The 18,890-nt window shown below is 37.9% G+C and overlaps 1 protein-coding gene across 3 annotated transcripts in view; it reads left to right on the top strand.

Moving 5' to 3' along the window:
- pcsk5b (proprotein convertase subtilisin/kexin type 5b) overlaps nt 1-18,890 on the top strand; it is a 91,498-nt gene that overhangs the window by 53,407 nt on the left and 19,201 nt on the right. The window contains exons 17-22 of one of the 3 annotated variants that reach the window (XM_059336993.1): nt 3,663-3,747; nt 6,015-6,118; nt 6,280-6,418; nt 8,275-8,390; nt 15,507-15,609; nt 16,615-16,751. In XM_059336993.1, coding sequence (XP_059192976.1) covers nt 3,663-3,747; nt 6,015-6,118; nt 6,280-6,418; nt 8,275-8,390; nt 15,507-15,609; nt 16,615-16,751 — 684 coding nt within the window. Of the gene's footprint in view, nt 1-3,662; nt 3,748-6,014; nt 6,119-6,279; nt 6,419-8,274; nt 8,391-9,808; nt 12,040-15,506; nt 15,610-16,614; nt 16,752-18,890 lie in introns of those variants that run through there. The other 2 variants (XM_059336992.1, XM_059336991.1) reach the window with 2 other exon arrangements.

Genomic DNA, 18,890 nt, shown 5'->3' with positions numbered 1-18,890 from the left:
TTAGTCTCTATTTTATGTCGTATTAAACTGGACAGGCTTTGGACTGACAAAACAAGACATTTATAAAGGTATCACCCTGGACTTTGAAAAACTGGAATGGAAACATTTCCCTGACCAAACGATTCATTGATTAATCAAGAAAATAGTTGAAAGATTGATCAATAACGAAAATAATTGTTAGTTGGAACCCTACTCTGAACCTTCTGCCAGGGTACTTTTCACTCTGAGTGTAGAACATGGGATGCGTCTGCAACTAATTCACTGTATTACATTTACATGAAACTTTACAAAATGTCACTAAATGTAGCTAAATTCCTATAACAATGCAAAGGCAGGCTCAGCCATGATTGCTACATGCACACACAGGATCATTGATTTGTCTCAGGATCATGCTCATTTTTACTTTGCTGTGTTTGTGTAAAGTTCATAAGATTAAAGAAAAGCTAAACATTTTGTCCTCAGAGGGGAAGGTAATCCAGTGCTGGAAACATACAGGACTTATAGAAACATCTGTGTGTGACTTGCATCACAAAGAATTATGCTGATGTATTCTTGAGGTAACGTCTAGCCGGTTGCTTATTTTTATGCACTTGCTGAACTGAACAGGACTGAAAAGTTTGTGCCAGCAAGCAGATTTTTTCACCAGTTTAAAGTGGAATGAATTATGAAATAAAACAGATCTGCAGAAGAATTATTTATGGATTACATTCATGAGAAGTCAGCTTGTTTTTAGGTTTATAATAAACAGAGTAGTGTAGTGGGGTTGACACACAGTATGTATATACTTACTGGTTTGTCTCAAGATGCATGCCAGCCTGGATGAAAGTGAAGCAGGAATGAGAGACTGAAACTATGTATATCTTATAATTATGTCTACACATTGGTTTGCAGCCAAGACCGTGTAAGTGCTGGCAGCTCTGAGAGTCTCTGGCAGCAGATCTGATGTGATCTGATCCAAGTTCAATCATAACATTTCAACAGGCCAAGATGTAGTGGATACCTTTTTTCTTTTGAAATGTTGGCACTGCGGAGCATTGTGTTGTGTTAAATGAGCTATCTACAGTGTGTTTTCTCTTTGTCAGCCTGACAGCAAGCCGAGGTGAATTCCTGCCTTCATCAACACGTGAACACTTTAATGATTTCATTACTGGTCAAGACTACTTCTTTCTTTTAAGAATTTTCAGCCTAATTAAGGAAAAAGTAACTGAAGCTACTGGGTGTTTTCAATTGAATTAAGTGTAAGATTTGACTATTGTGTCATAAAGTTAAAGTTAAAGTTTGCCCATTAGGAAGAAGGAAACAGCAATTTACAGTGTTCTCTCTGTATTTTGTCATTTGCAAGAATAACATTTTCTTCCATCCAGAGATTAGATTTCTTTTTCGATTTAGTGAAGCGAGACATGACTGGTGAGACTAAATGTAACCCTCCTCTTATGTTATGTTGCTGGTCAAATTGACCCATTTCAAAGTTTCAAAAGTAAAAAAAAATAGTTAAAAGTATTTTTTCATAAAAAAAAAAAAATCAATGTCATGTAAAACGATTGTATTTTATTTATAAAACTATTGTCTTTGAAATGTAATAAAAAAAGTTTTAACATGCATTTTTTATGAAAAACGAGTGAATTATCCTCATTGAGCCATGATCTTTGAGAGGTAAAGAACACCATTGCACTAATTATGAATTGAAATGGTTAGTGATGGAGTTATTAATGAAATTTAGACAATGTTTATTGGGATTTTTTTAGTTTCTGACACTTTAATGCAATTTAACATGCCTCGGGTTATTGCTGTTCCTGAAATAACAAACCTAACGGGAGGGTTAAACTAGACCGGACTTGACATGACATGGTTAACACGACAAGGCAGTACAAAGCAAACAAACAAACAAACAAAAATAATCAACAACAACAACAACAAAAAGAGAAGCGTTTTAAGGTGTGGGTTGAGTGTTTTAGGAATGGTGCAGGGTGGTCTGTTGTGTAGGGTCCCTGTGATAGTAAAGTGTAAAGGGGCCATATGAGGGGAGTGGTTGCATAGGAAAAGAAGGAAAAATAAGTAAGTAAGTAAATAAGAAAACGTGAAAACGGGTGATGTAAAAATAAATCGATCAATAAAAAGGGTGGCTAATGTTATACCTTGTTTAAAATATTAAGTATTTAGTTTAATCTTCAGCTATTTGTTTTCTTTTGTTTTCCAAAACCTTGCTAGTGGTTTATTGTATGTTGTGTGAGTCAGTGGTTCCCTTTTAGACATGTAATAATACATGAAATCAACAAATACTCTTCTTAAGCAAAAGTCAGCTGATTTAAACAAACAAAAATATATTCAGTATCACTGCTTTCTTTATGTTTTACCCTGATTTGCAAAAAAAAACATTTTCAATTCAAACATTAATATAAAGGCAGCTGGAAGGAGAGTTGTGTTGTTACCTTCTCTACGACTCCTTGCTCCAGCCAGGGATTTGTTTGTGTTGAAATACTTGACATGTGTCAAGCACTGCATGTTGTCTCTGTTTTTATTGACAACCTTCCCTCCCTTGCTATTGTAGTTGAGGCTGAATATAACATTTTCCCGCACAGCTGACCTTAAAGATTATGTTGCAAAACTTTTGTTACCTTGTGGAATCCAAAAACTGCAGCTCACCTGCAACAGTTTTTTTTCTAAGGGTTTGCTTTTACCTCCCTCGTAAGCACAGTTTCTTACAATCTTACAGACCCATGAAATACATTTTGACCAGGATTGCGGCTAATGGTTATTTGCTCATTGATTAATTTTATATTTTGATGAAGTGGTTTATCATTCAGTAAATAAAATTATTTTTAAAATGTAACATGCTGTAATTAACAGAGAAGCAGCAAATCTTCACATTGAAGCTCAAACTTAAATTGCATCCCTGAAATGACACATTATTGACCCTCAAAATTGTTGATGATTTTTTTAATTATTGCTATTCATTTATTAATCAATACAGCACTAATTTTGACCTCCAGTTCTGTGGAATGCTACGTGAAAGGGCATTTTCATTTCATGGAGAGCCGTCTGTGACCTGTCCATACTCTTCCTCCGCCTTTAATGATTTTCAGATTCCTGAAAATGTAACCAACAATCCTCCCTTACTATCAGTCTCCTCCTCTTTGCTCTGACCATATGACTTCCCAAACAAACCATAATGGTTGTGTCATACATAAACAGTGTTTTTTCGGGAAACAGTTTTGATTAATAGTCAGTCTACCCCGTGGCTTCCCAGGAATAATAAAATACGTTATTCACAAATTCTTTTGGCAATCTTCATCGCTGCTGAAGGCAGAAGTGTCCATGTGCATTGTGTCAAAGCGTGTCATTGCCTTTTCGTCTGCCTTTTGAAATATTCATTGACATTCATATCCTCCCTCACCAACATTACAATCTTCTTCTTCATCCCTGCAGCTTTAGCCTTTTGACATTTCTGTTCTTTCCCTGCCTTTTGTCCTCCTGTCCATCTGCCCCTTCCTCTTCTTCTTCATCTCCCTCCTTTCCTCACTGGTCTTCCTCACTCACTTTACCCATTGTCTTCCCGCCTGCATCACTGTCTTTTCCCTCTGCTCCCTTTCTTAATTTCAAATGCCGCCAGACTTCTGGTTCCCATTAGCCACTGTATGACCGACTCACTCTGTGTCTTTCAGACTCCAACGTTTGCAGGAGATGTCCGGAGAACTGTAAGAAGTGCACGTCCTCCAATATCTGCACAGAATGTAAACCTGGGATGAGGTGAGCTGGGAGTCTTGCAGATTAATGCCAGAGTCAGTAATTAACGTTGAAAGTATTGATTGTTTGTGTCTTGACATGGCATAGGGCTCTATGAAAATTCATGTCACGATTATCCAGGCCAAAATAATTGTGATATAAGCCTGATAAAAATCAAAATGTGCTTAAAAATGGCACTAAAACATAAAGTAATCACTTTCCCTTACACATTGATAAAAAAAAAATATATTTCTACTAAATATATTTCTATCACAGATGGGACACACATCTTTTTTTGTGACAAACGGTCTTTAATAAGCTAATAATAAATCCTAAACGTGTTTTGCAGTACTTCTGCCTGCTTCTCCAAACTACCTAATACAACCAGTGGTGGAATGTAACTAAGTACATTTACTCAAGTACTTTACTTAAGTGCAATTTTGAGGTACTTGTACTTTACTTCAGTATTTCCATTTATTGAAAGTTTATACTTCTACTCCACTACATTTTTTAAGGTAAATATTGTACTTTTTACTCCACTACGTTTAGCTGCCAGCTTTAGTTGCTTTTCAGGTTTAGAATTAACATTAAAACATGATCAATTTAAAGTGAAGTTTGCATTTTTATAAATTAAGCCACATAACAAAATATAAAGTAATTCAAATGAACCATACCGTGGCAATGTTAAAGTGCTGCTTACATAAATGCATCAGTGATAATAATCCAATAATATATTTGGTCTATATATACAACCTGAGTGGTTTCATTCTGCATAACCCGACTTTCATCAATCTGAAGTATCACTTTACTGATTATGAACAGTTTGTTGCAACTCACCTAAATATATGGTTTAAATTAAATAAATGGTTTAGCAGCATGGTGTACATGTTTCTACGGACTAAAGGCTTGGAAAAGCCTTTAACAATCAATATATTTAATTAATTAATTACAGCTACTCCATATGAAGATCTACCGTCACAGTTAGTCCTCTGTCGTACTGGTACCAATAGCTCAGGTTTTGTCTTTTTGCCTTCTTTCGGCTTAAATGTCAGTGTTGTGGTTTCAGGATAAAAACCTTTTGTGTTCATCCGCTCTAACGCTGCATGGATACAGTGCTGCTAATTTAGACCAGCACATTGTGTTACACTGTGGTCTGGGTTCGCAGCATGAACTAGTGAAACCAGGGCTTCCCAACTGTTTTCCACTTGGGATCCAAATTCAGTAAACAGAGTTTCACCCTGTGACCCGGGCTTATTAAAGCCCACATATACTCATGTCATGTGGAGACCCACAAGAAGTGGAGCTGTTGCCCATTTTGGGTTGTGTTCCTCACTTTGAAGAACCTCTGATCTAAGCCATTTAGTTATCCGTGCAGACATGTTGCAGTTCATTTTCTGGCCACTTCCATTGCAGCCTCTTCAAACCTCTGCAACTACACTTGACCTGACAAAGGATAGGGCTTTTCAAAGTGCTGGAATTTCTGATGGGTCATGAAGGAAACACTTGTGAAGCACTTAAAACATATTGCGGTCTTGAACCCAGCTTTAACTGTTCAGTTTAGCCAGAGGTGGAGGTGGGGACACTTGTAAGCCATAATTTCCTCTGAATGCCAGCAGGACCACAGTGGGACACATGCTCACACACACACACACACACACACACACACACACACACACACACACACACACACACACACACAAAGTCGCCCATTCAGTACACCATTCATGGTCGGTTAAGAGGAAGAGAGGACCAGACGAGATCGTTTCTGGGAAACGTTGGCTAACACAGACCAGCTGTTTTTCAGTTTAGCACATCAGGCTCACCAACCTGTCCTCACTGTGACTTCACAGCACCGCCTTTATAACCTCCAAACCTACTTCCTAACTGATCACTACCCCTACATCTGGTATCTGGCAAAATTTATTTTATATATATTTCCTCAAAACAACAAAGTCCCTTTGACTACAGTTGAATCTAGAAAGGTAATATCCCTTTACATCAGTGAAAAAGTGAAGTAGGCCAGCAGCTCATGTGTACACCCACATGATATCACTGGTGCTGCAGTTTGTTTTTTTCATTCTCCCAACATATATGCCCAGAAAAAATTCCTAAGGAAAATTGCTCAGTAGCAGCTGGCTTTTAACTTTAACTGATTTCACACATTTGACTTCTCTGAAACTCACCTGTGCTGCCTGCATAGATGTTATGTTGGAGAAAATGGAGTTGTTCCTACTTCTCCTGGTATTTAGTAACAAGGTATGAATGTGTATCTTTTTTTTTTCTCTTTCCAGTCTTCAAGGAAACAAGTGTCAGATGACGTGTGACCCAGGGACTTATTACAACGGGCACAGAAGGACTTGTGAGCACTGTCATCGGGCCTGTGCCACCTGCGCAGGTTGGAAGTCATAAGATTTATTACAATTACATTTATTATGTAGGTCAGTGTGTTCTTTTGTTCCTTTGTTAGCAAACAAGATGATTACTCTTTTTATAATTCATCATCTAATTTGTAAAGCCAAAAACAACTTTCCTGATGTGTGTGTCCGTGTTTTTCAGGCACAGGTATAGAAGCGTGCACAAAGTGTGCAGATGGCTACTTACTTGAGGACTGGAGGTGTGTGTCAACATGCAGCACTGGCTACTACCTGTCAGAGCAGACCTCAGACAACGGGCAGGTGCAGAGGTCCTGTAAGAAGTGAGTCGGCACACCTGCCAACACCTCGACACCACAGTGAACTTGTAAATCACAGTAAACAAGGAAATCTAAAGCTTTAGCAAGTGAATTGCAAATCTCCTAACTTTTTGTGGCACTAGTAGAGGGATGCATGCCCTGGAAGTGTATAAGCATGCAAGCATTTGAGTGTATGTGCATAAAAAAGAGTTTTTATCTCCTTAGCTTCACAATTCCATAATGGGTTTCCACTTTATGTGCACAAGAGATTCTGTTTCAACAAAATAGCAGAGAACACTAGATTTACAGCCAAAAAGTCACTATTCAGCGTTAAAATTGTGAATTCTGCACCTGTGGATGTTGCCACACTCTTGCAATCAGAGATGCGTTCTTTTTCCCATGAGTCGTTTTTCAGACCCACCTGAGGGGAAAAGAAAAAGATCGTACAAGATTACAGATTTGCCATTTTTTTCTTTCTTGAACCTCAACAGAACAGCCTCAACTATGCAGTGCAAAGTCTTTGTGTTTCCCTTTCTGGTCTGGTTTCTTATTTCCAGTCTGAGAAAGTGACCACCAGATGATTCAGTCATCACCCTGTCACGGGAAATTGAAACTTTGTTGCACTGTCTATATTTATATTTATTATTATATATATATATATATATATATATATATATATATATATATATTTAAAACAGGGACTCGCAGAGGAATTGTCTAATTTCCAACAAAATCATAATCTATCACTGTAACAATAAAAGGAAATATCATTAGAAAACCTACAGTAGATTACAGGACTGGTGCTCCTCACTGTTTCAACTTGTATGAATTGATGAATTTGCAGTTCAGAAGTGCCCTTTGTTGCACTTATTGTTTCTATCTTAAAGCTGTTTTCTCACAGCTGTTGCCTCACTCTTTACCTAATGCTAACCTGGAGGAAAGAACATGTAAACATACTCCTATTTCTCGTGTTCAAGTACTGATGATGACAACGTATCACACCCACAGTCAAACTCCCCCACACAATCAGACATCTTGTCTGCTTTACTTATCATTCCTTGAAGTGAACCTGCCTCCCTGATATTTCTCTCACTTGACCCTTTACCTTACTTTTTTTAGTCGTCTGTCAGCTCCTTCCTGGTTAGTTCCATTGTGTTTTCTTGTTGCCTAATTTTGGCCCTCTGCTCCTAAAGGATTATTTTATAAATTTTAGAAATGTTTTAATGAATCTCTTACATCACTTCTTTGCAAGTTCTTTGCCACCGCTGCTCACCAACACACTCTGAAACAACCAAAGCAATGGCTACATCATACATAATTGAAAAGCTGACATTCATTTAAACATATACCATATGTTTTGTGCACAGGTTGATCTTATACGTGTAAATACAAAGCGACATTGTAATTTGGATTTTTAATTGGACTTTTTAATTTTGGTGGGTGTGCTATTTTGTCTTTAGTTAAGAAACATAAAGTTAACCAAAAAAAAATCATACTTTTTCTTGGGTGACACAAATGTTTTTCTCTCATTACAGTTGATATTTACTCAATATTGGCTTTGACTGTATGTTATGCTTGTTCACACTTGCTAAAATTTGAAAAAAAAAATCAAAGTATATTTGAAAGTCTCAAAGAATTGAGTTATTGTGTTGAAAGGTTGTTTTGATTTTTTTGGGGCTTCAGTGATTTGAGTGTGTATTGAAGAGCAGCAGATTGAAAATGTGGAAAAACACTTTGAAGAAAATCAATCGCTATAAAGTAAAAACTAGTGAAATAAATCTGAAATATCCTTAAAAACATTTCTTACTTTGAAAAAGATATGTGGGGACAGTATAGTGCTGCACAGACTGGTATCTAATTCTTCATACAACCATCGACAGGTGTGATCATAGCTGCTACGAGTGCTCGGGGCCCGGTGAAAGGAACTGCAGCAGCTGTGTCAGTGGTTACAATCTGGAGGCAGGAGCCTGTGTGGTCAGCACCATCTGCAAAGATGGTGAGTTGTCAGCTTTCTTATCTACGAGATGGCCCCAATGTGTTTATTTTATACCCTTTGCATTGCCTCTCACAGGCAGTGTTTAGTCATAATGCACAGAGTAACAATTCTGTAAAGGCTTAAACCAGCTTGAGCACTAAATTGGTCACAGCAGGAAAAAAAAGCTTTATAATGCAATTTGATTCACAACAAATAATCTAAACAATCTGAGCTAATCAAAAAGCCAAGGCCTCAGAGACTGGGATGATTTAAATTGTGTTATAACCCACAGGGTATAAAAATGAAAGCATAATGTAGATTTATTAAGTAAAAGCTAAAGATTCACCTGTGGTCTTCTTTTCAATTTTAAAGCTTTATACTAACTTCTTGAATCAAACTGCCTCAAAGCAAGAGGGTGGTCTGTCCTTGCTTTTGCCTTTCGTGCTCTTTATCTGAAGGTCTCATTCATGTTTTGCATATTACTAACAAAGCATCTTTCCGGGTATACGCGCTCGCACATTTTTGTCATTTTATTTTAACATACCTTTCCTAGCTAGTTTTACTGTACTTTGCCACACTGCAGAGGCTCAAAGGTCTCCTGAAGCATCTACTTTAACATTTTACTTTTCATGTTTCTTGTTAATCTGCTTCTCTGCAATATCTTTTATCTTACATTTCTCTCCTTCATTGCTGTCCTTTATGGTCAGGTCTTTTCTGAATTTTGCATGCTTGGCTTATGAATCTTTTAGTGCAAATATTCCTTTTTCTCACTAACTGGATGAGGTGAGGGGTCTGAATATGAGGTTGTGATTGCAGTGTGTGATTTCCTGCTCTCACTGTGACCTTCTAGTTAAAATGAACTCATGGCCAGAAAGCTCAGAGGAGAAAATGTCTTTACTGTTGATGAGTACTTTTACTTAAAGTGCACACTCAGTCTCTTTCCAACCTTTCTAAACAAAGTGACAAAGTGGCCGGTAAATGCTGTTGATAAATTAAATAACTGGCTTGCAATTTGTACAGACTGATGGTCCACTTTAAGTTTTCTGTAATAGTTAGGTTGTGAATTTCAAAAATCTTCAATTTTCTAATTGTGTGACGTTTTTTTTCTCTCTCTCTCTTTTTCTCCCAAATCCTTTTATTTTTTTATTTCCCTCTCTCCTGACGTGGATCCAATCACTCCACTGGACAACAATCATTTTCCGCCTCGATGATCATCACCTGTGATTGGATCAAAAACTCTTCCTGTCACCTGAACCCTCTAATGGTTCTGCCCTCTGTGTTTGTGTGTGTGTGTGTGTGTGCGCGCGTGTGTGTGTGTGTGTGTGTGTGTGTGTGTGTGTGTGTGTGTGTGTGTGTGTGTGTGTGCGTGTGCGTGCATATTCCCCTCTTCCCCTCCTTCCAAACTTCCCTTGTATCTCTTCTTCCTGGTCTGTGGAAAGCAAATGAAGAATCTTGGGCGGAAGGCAGTTTCTGCGTGCTCGTTAAAAAGAACAATCTTTGCCAGAGGAAAGTGCTGCAGCAACTGTGCTGCAGAACGTGCTCGCAAAAGGGGTGACGGGACGTACTCACTGGGCATAAAGGGAGTGCGGGGGGATGTGGGGGCACAGGGGGCACCCCTGCTTCTCAAACCCCCCTCCCCCCTGCCCACTCATTCACAGTCACATAATTTATAAGAGAATCTGTGCCTCTTAAAGGGACTGCATCGGAGGTGCGATGACAGGACTACAACAAACCTACCTTTTTTCTGTACTGGGACACACACACGTGGTCAGGGTGTAAAATGACTGGGACTTATTACAAGAACAAATGAGCAAATGAAAACAAAAGTGAAAACAAACAAAAGAATAAAAGTGTCGGTATTTTGTGACCAAAGCATCGATGCCAAAATAATTGAACCTTCTTTTTTGTTGCCAGTGTAGGAAGCATAGCATAAAACAAGAGCCACTCAGCCTGTGAATCTCTCAATACGTCTGTGTGCATTTTTATTTTGGCTCCTCTTCCTCCTCCCTTTCCAGTGTTAACGATAAACAGATGGAAAGTGAATATACAGTAGGAAAGGCCCTGGTTTTTCTGCCTGTAAATATACGTCAAAGAAAAAAAAAAGTCTCACTCAGTAATGTGAAAATAATGTCTGTCTGGGCTGACTTTGGCTGTGCAGGGGAGGGAAGACAAATTCACACACAGTTATACACACACACACACAGACAAAGATACATATGTACCACACACATACACTAATAAACATCAACTCAGACACATAAATCAGCCACCACTTGAAGTAAGATGTGTTGACGTATCCCAAGACTGATGCACGTTACTAACCACAATCACCTCGTTTCATTTATTTAAACACATGAACCTGCCCTCTGAATAGTGTGTGTGTTTGTCTAGGAGAATGCCATTAATTCTTAATGTAAGCCCAGACAGCATTGATTCATTCCAGAGGTACTACAAGACGAGTCGATAGTCACTCCTTCCGGAGCTTTCTGCAGAAAAAGGAAACGCTGCAGTGAGTTGTAATGAATTTGTGGTACTAGGGATGCACCGATGCCCATTTTTCACTCATGATGCTAATTCTGGATTCTGAACTTTTGCCCAAAACTGAGTATTGATTCCATCCATTACTGTGACAGAACAATTTAAAGCTCCACCATTACTTTGTTGTCACTGGATAAAATAATTGAAATATAACTCGTATGTTACAGGGAGCTGCAATTCTTCTGTGTGTTGGTTTGCCATATGTAACCCCAATAAAGGGAATTTTTGTATCGGTGCATCCCTACATGTTACTGTTCTCAAATAAAATAGAGTTTTAGAAGTTTCTACTCTCTGTCATTCCATTATAATGGCAATGCATATCAACTGAAGTATTGCTCTACACTTTCAACACAGAAGGTCAATGATGTTTCATGTACAGGTAAAGTCTTGGGACAGGCAGATGGGCTGCAAACTGCTGCAGAGCGGTGGCGGAATGCTTTCATTTATTTCAAAACAGGGATTTTGTTCAAAATGTAGATACTGGAACACGTCTGGGAGAAGAACTTCAGTCAACACAAGAAAAATCGGAAAACAAACACCATGATTCAGTCTTTTTCTTCTCCTATCTACATTAGAACTGAAAGTGAAGTGACAGCATTTCTGCAGAACCAGAAGATGTGTTTGAAATGTAAAATCACACCGAGCCAAAACTGTACCTCTGTTTTGGCTGATGACGCTTCTGGTTTCCCCTCCTGTCTGTCTCTGGACCTTACCTGATGAAACTCAAAGGTTATTCTGGTGGTGCTGGTTTCTAATAAAGAACAGCAAATATAATGTTTAAGATTCATATTCTATTTGTGTGGGTTTTCACACCTGCAGCGTGAGCATTTACAGTATTAGATGAATTGTTGTACTGTCAACTGGTTATGGTTCTTGATGATTTGTAATAAAGATTGATGACTCCCCTGTTTTGGTTAACAAAAACTTATTCTTGGTCATTGTTTAAGATGACTTGAATTGACTTTAGTTTGTGTGGCAGTAGACGCACACACACACCCCTCGTATAAAAGCTGTTTTTATTGTGTACCTGTGACATATCTGTGACAATGCATTATTAATGTTACTCAAAGTCCTAGTTTTGAAAATCTTTTTTTTTTTACTTAAGTGTTCTTATTAAAATGTTTAATCTGTTCATGTTTTTGTTTTCTTTTCAGTTTTCATTGACTATGCTGACAGTGTATTAATCAGTATTATTTCATCCATTAGCATTTTTGCTCATCAGTTTCTCACTTCCTCTCCAAAACATTAGTTTCCCTGTTTTCAAGCTCGATTGGGTTTTTCATGAAATTCATGAAAGGGAATAACATCATTGAAATTCAGATCATTGCTTTCAGAAACTTTTAGTTTTTCAGCACTCGATCAGATTGATTAAATGAAAGTTCGACATGCCCCTGGCAGAGCACTTAAAGGGAGACATGTGCACTCATTGACAATAAGGTGTAAGCTAAAAAACAGGTCAGCGGAAGGTTTTGCTGCTTCATTATATGTGCAACACCTGAATGTTGAACTTGTTTTCGAGTTAGTCTTTTTTTCAGCATTTTATTTTCCTGCCACAAAGCACTTAATATCAGTAGTTATCAACATCTCCAAGGCTGTAATTCACATAATGACAGATCTGTTTGAGGAGGAACCGAAAACCTATTATGAGTAGTTGCATTTTTAAGATGCACTATGTGAGAATTGATTGTTGAGTCTCATTTCCTGTCGTAAAATAGTTATGCTTTGGCTTGAAGGTCGGGCCGAACAACAACTCAAAGCCTCAGCAGGTGACCACAAACCCATTTCCCCCCTTTTGCATACTTGCACTTCCCACAATCATGTGGGAGGCCATAATAAATCTGAGTTTATCGTGCTGGAACTCATCAGCGGGCAGCACTGTGGCACACCAGCTATCAGTTTGTGTCTCTAAGTAGTCCCAGAAGACAAACACTGACAACTTACTGACAAATAAACTTTCTATGATATTCTTATTTATTGAGACCTGTGAGATAATAATCCTGACACTGCCCTTGAACAAGGCATTGGCTTACTAAATAGTTAGGTTAAATAAAGAGGACTAATTACCCCACAGGTATTTATAAAGTCCATCTTAACTCAGGTCAAGAAGAAGGACCACATCCCTGTGGTAATAAATACACAATTTTAGATAAACAATGTGCTTAATATTCCCTTGACCACCTGTGGGATTTAGTGAATACATCTTCTTTTCTACTTTCTGGGACCAGGTATGTGCAGGTATCAGGAGGTGAAGGGGCCAGAGAATTGGGATTCAGGAGCAGGTGTGGTGTGATATCTGCCAACAGAGCTCCCTCTCCTGACAGAGTAGACTGTCAATGTCCTCACAAGGTCAGCCGAGTCCATAACAGAGGAAAAGTTTTACCTCCCCTGAGTGACAGGCTCTCTTTCTTCTCCGCTCCATTCTTCTGCCGTCTGGCTGTGGGAGTCCAAAGTGTCTGCTTTTGCTGAGTGGAGTTGTGCGGCTTTCCGTCCCTTGAGAACTTGGCTCCCTGTTTGTTTGTGTGCGTGAGTGAGGGGGAGACAAACAGAAAGACAGGGAGACAATTTGTGTGTGTGTGTGTATGAGGGAGAGTGACGGCGTTTATTCGGGGGGCTGTTTGAATGGTTTCAGCAGAGCTCTACTGAATGGGAAGCCACCGCCTGTTGTGTTTGTACACAAAGAAGCTCTTTTGTTTTGAAAGGAACAATTGAGCTTTTCACAGAAAGCCAGAGAGCACAGACAACCTCGCGGCTGCCTTGAAGGATGCTCACACACACACACACACACATAAAAAAAAACACACAGCTCCATCCTTATGCCTGAGCCTGTGTCTGTCACCTTTGTCTTATACAAAGGTGGGATAGGAGACAATGTTTATGCCTCTTTTGTTATGGCTCTTTTCAATGTTGCCAAGTGTGAAGCTGAAGGTTGATGGGTTTTTTGGAACTTCTTTCTCAATCCTTTAGCAACTTTCGACACAATAGCTTATATACATATTATGTGTGTCCTGGGTGAATGTATTGAGGTATTCATGCAGCCTAAGAAAAGATCATTTTGAAAAACGTGTTTACATGTTACAAGTCCAACAAGTATGATTTGTACCGCTGCATATTGCGAAATGACAATAACATATCTACCAGGAGTGTGATAATGCTAATGTTGGTGACTCAACAATTGCTTTGTCAGGTGTTCAGATTTCTGGTGCCCAAAACTCATTTCCAGCTACCTACGCACATTGTCAGCATTCTTAACAGTGGAAGATGTGGCTATGGCTGGAGGATAACATTTGATTTTTATTCTTGAGTAAAAAAAAAAACAAGGCTTCCATTGAATCTGTGCGAAACAGCCCCAATTCAACATTGGGACATTTTTTATAAAACAGAGTGGGATAATTTGCCAATCCTTTGTGACATTTAGTCATCTCAAAACTGTACAAATATGTATATTTAACCTTTTAAACTCACCTGTCTGCCAGCAGGTAGGGCTAGACCAAAAAAAAAAGCTTTGTTTTTTTTTAACTAAAGTAGTTTTGGTTGTGTTTTAGCCCCATGCTAAATGAGCACAACTGTGGAAACTAGAAGATGTTACCCTTCAAATGATCCTCATACATGCATTTGTTTTGTTCTAATCTTAACCTCTTCCCCTAACCCTAAACATAAAATCTAGACATTTTGGAAAACACAAAGAAATATTTTCTAGCTTGTCATCAGACGTGTAGTCTGAGACATAGACTGTGTAAAATATGGAGGTAGTCTCTGTGACGTCATCATCAGGTTTCTGAGGAGCCCAAATGAAGCTCAGTGCAGTGGCTCCAGCTGTCTCCATCTTGGCTTAGATTCTAAATGTTTTTTTTAATGTTGTTGTATCAATACTTTTCTGGATTACTTGTATGGTCTTAAGCAAATTGAAAAAGCATGCAAAATGTCAATCAGTGTTTCTGAAAGCCCAAAATACTTTTTTTTCCATTTAAAAAATCCTCAAACCAATTAAGCGATTGCCCAAATAGTTGGTGATTAATTTAATAATTGACAGCTTATCAATTACAGCTCTACTTTAGATATTAATATTCAGGATAACCATAAATGTATAGACACATGTTTCAGTTATACTCTATTTAGAGTAGAGGTTTAGGAACTTCATCATTGTGTTTGTTTAAAAAAGTCTTGTTGGTTTGGGAATTGTTAACTTGTTTTCAAGCTTGCAGAAATAAATCTCAGATCCATCATCATATCCTTGTTTACTGTAAAAAGCTCCCAGCAATTAGAAAGTATGCCGGTGACTGACGTCTTCAAATTTGGTGTTTTTCAAAGATGTTTTTGAAACCTGTGAAGTGTATTAGCACATAATATGAAGAGACAAAGAGCGACAAAGAGAAGAAGACACTGTTGTTGTGAAGGAGATGTCAGACACCAGAGCATAATGAGCTGGACCTTGAGTAAAAAGAAAACAAAAACAACTGACTGTCGGTTATAATTGCTGTAACGAGGACACATCACAGCATCAACTCAAGTCACTCAAATCGAAGGAAAGAAATGAGCAAATACATGAGAAACACAAATAGGTGTGATGTTATGTTGTTCACTGTTGCTCTCCGTCTGTAGGACAGTACATGAGTCCACATGGGAAGTGCCACCTGTGTGATGCTACCTGTCTGCAGTGCTCGGGTTCGGAGGGAGAGAGCTGCACCAGCTGCCCTGAAACAAGGTGACGTACAAACATCTACATTTAAATTTATATTGCTGGAGATGGAGCCATCTCAGTTAGTACTGTAAACATCAGGTTTAACCATGATAAGATATTAGACCGATTCATTAGAAAATGATACAATATTTGCCGATATCATAAAGTCTGCTGTGGTCGATTCAGGCCCATTTAACACAACCATTACTTATATCAACTCACAGAAAAACAACCGAAATATGATTTTACCATTTTATTGAGCTCTTCCAGATATTTAAATGACAAATCCATTATTCATTAATCCATTTAGAATAAAAGTAAACATTCTGGTCACTATAATATCTATATTTTGATTTCTATATATCATATTTCTTTTTGTACATATCTTTATTTACTTGCATTTGCACTTGAAGGACTTGCATTTGTATTTATATTGTTTTATATTTAGTGTAGCATGCTTTTTTTAAAATGATTTTTTACCTTTTTTATATTTGCAGAATTTCTTTCTATTCTATTCTTATACAGCAGCAACTGTAACGAAGCAATTTTCCCCCAGGGATCAATACAGTATTTCTGATTCTGATTCTGATTCCAAATAAAGTGCAACATTGCATTAAAGTGCAAATGGTTGTTATGGGTTAACTTAGAGAGCCTGTGATGATCTTTTAGTAATGAATTATGAATTATTATGTTCTGTTTGTGTGCTCGGTTTCCTTCTCAAAACAAAACATCCCTTTTGTGAACCAAAACAGGGATGTTGTCAAAATAAAAGCATACATTAAAGATGGCGATATGCATCGATGCAGCTGGATCGTCCGCTGATGAATCTATGTATCGATCTATATCGATGTATAATAACACCAACTAATCAAAGTTAACGACTAAAACTTACATAGTCTCATTACATGTTTACTTGTTTTAAAGGAAATGCAAAAAATGTTGCCCTGTATGTATGTGTTGAATTTTGTTACCAACAGTGGCTGAGGCTAATTTTAATATTTTCATTGTGAACCACATCCACACCTGCAGGTTCTTTGATGACGGACGCTGCGACATCCGCTGCCAGACGGGCCGTTATGCCATGGGGAGGCAGTGCCATCTCTGTCACCACACCTGCCACGAGTGTACTGATGAGGGACCTGACAACTGCACCAGCTGTGACAGAGGTACACTAACCTGGATCAACATTTATGAATGTTTCATTAATGAAATGTTCACTCTACCAAAGGAAACCCAAACATTTAAATATTTTTGATGTGCTTTTTTTATTTATTAGCAGAACGTAAATGTAAATACAGTATTCAAACAAACACTGTGGGGGGGGGGGGGCAAGGATTAATATGTTGTAAGTTGATATGTAATTAATATGCAATCAAGGTATGAAGTGGTGATAAAAAAAGAAAACTAATAGAAACAAAGAAAGTCACACATATTGACAACTTTGAGTTGGACCAGGAAGAGTTTTTATTGCCATCTTGTAACATTTATATATTTCTCATTGTGTAAAGTTGCATCACTTCAACTGACATGACGAGTTAGTGCAGATAAAACCACAAATACAATCTTATATAATTGAACACTTCCCTCTTTTTCTCTCACACCACATAAAACCTCTTAACCTTTGATGTGACGCAGGTAGCTATTCACAGAGGTGCACTGCCGTTCACTTAAAAGCCAATCTATTTGGCTGTGACAGGAATGTAAGTGAAATCGTGCTTTTTCGTAACATCACATGGATCAAGCCAAGGCTCATTTGTGCCAGACTCCACAAATCAATCCTCTAAAGGTAAATGAATCTAATTAAAGCAGTAATTCAGCCAAGGCCTGCTGATAGATGTGTTAAAAGGGGGAATCAGTCACTTGTCGATGTATCCTCATGCAGAGGTCACTGCACCTCTCTCGGGTTTTAGCTCAGTTAAAGGACAAGCTGTGGCTGGGTTTGATGCCTAATTTTACTTCATTTAAAAATCAAAAATACATATTTTTTCTCTTACCCGAAGTTCTATACATCAATTTGGATTGTTTTAGCGTGAGTGTTGCAGATAACGGACGTTGCGACGTCTGCCTTGTCTCCAATATAATAGAATGAGTGCTGTCAAAATTACAGATTTTCAATACCAATATCAATTCTGAATATCGAAACACTATCTCCATGCATACAGGGGTAACAGCTGCACTTTCTGCTCTCTCTTTTCTTCTACAGCATGTTGACACAAACCGCTGCAGTGCCCACAAAACCTTGTCTCCATTCACTCTCTCACTGTGCTGTCATTAATCTGGTTTGCTTTGATTGAATATGATAATGCATGTGTTCTGTTATGGTGATTATTATATTCATTAACTTGCAGATCCCAGCTTCAGTTCACGCACTTAACCTTAATATGCTTAAACAAGCCCCTGAGTTTTACCACAACAATCTCACATATGGCAGATTATTGTTAGAATGGCCGTCTTTACTTTAGCAACTGCAGCTTCTGCAACTATTTCCTTCTGAAGGTACATTTGTTTGGACAAATATAATAATAACAACAAAAGTACCTCATAAAAGTTTAATTTAGGAGATGATATCTAGCCATTTTCCATGGTTTTCTTGATAATAACCAAAATCATTATCATGAAAACCATGGAAAATTGCTAGATATCAGCTCTTAAATTAAACTCTTATGAGCTATTTTTGTTGTTATTATTATATTTGTCCAAACAAAAGTACCTTTAATTGTATTGTATACAATACTGTTTACATCTGACGCCATCATGAGTCTGTCCTTGAGTAGATACATGCTTTGGGGTTGTTGTACAGTAGAAAAGAAATAGTTCCTATGAAACTTCTCACATCAAGGTTTGTGGATTATATTGAGTAAAGAGAAATTGTTCAGCTTTTCAAATTTTTTTTTTGTGCCAGATATTTCCATTATATTGGAGAGAAGAAAGTATCTCAAAAACTCAGCAACTCACAGCAAAACAATCTAGCCTGATAAAAATATCTACAGGTAAGAGGAAAAATATGTATTACTGATTTAGGGTTGAACTGTCCCTTTAAAAATCTAACCTTCTGGTAAGTTTTATGATTCTGTGTCAATCCAAAGAAGAAGAAAAACCCTTTTCTACCATGTGAAAACAATCATTATGATAAAACCCGGACGTCATTAGAGGCTCACAGCTGAAGAAATATCATCTTGAAGGTGGTAGTAATAACTGTGTTTATCACAGTGTCACAGACAGTATTATGGCTGTCAGAGTGAATATATTTACACTGGGGAGATTCTGTTACACACACACACACACACACACACACACACACACAC

The sequence above is a fragment of the Centropristis striata genome, chromosome 7, assembly GCF_030273125.1.
Source record: "Centropristis striata isolate RG_2023a ecotype Rhode Island chromosome 7, C.striata_1.0, whole genome shotgun sequence".
In the NCBI taxonomy this organism is placed as follows: domain Eukaryota; kingdom Metazoa; phylum Chordata; class Actinopteri; order Perciformes; family Serranidae; genus Centropristis; species Centropristis striata.
This window is presented reverse-complemented; position numbering and strand designations above follow the sequence as displayed.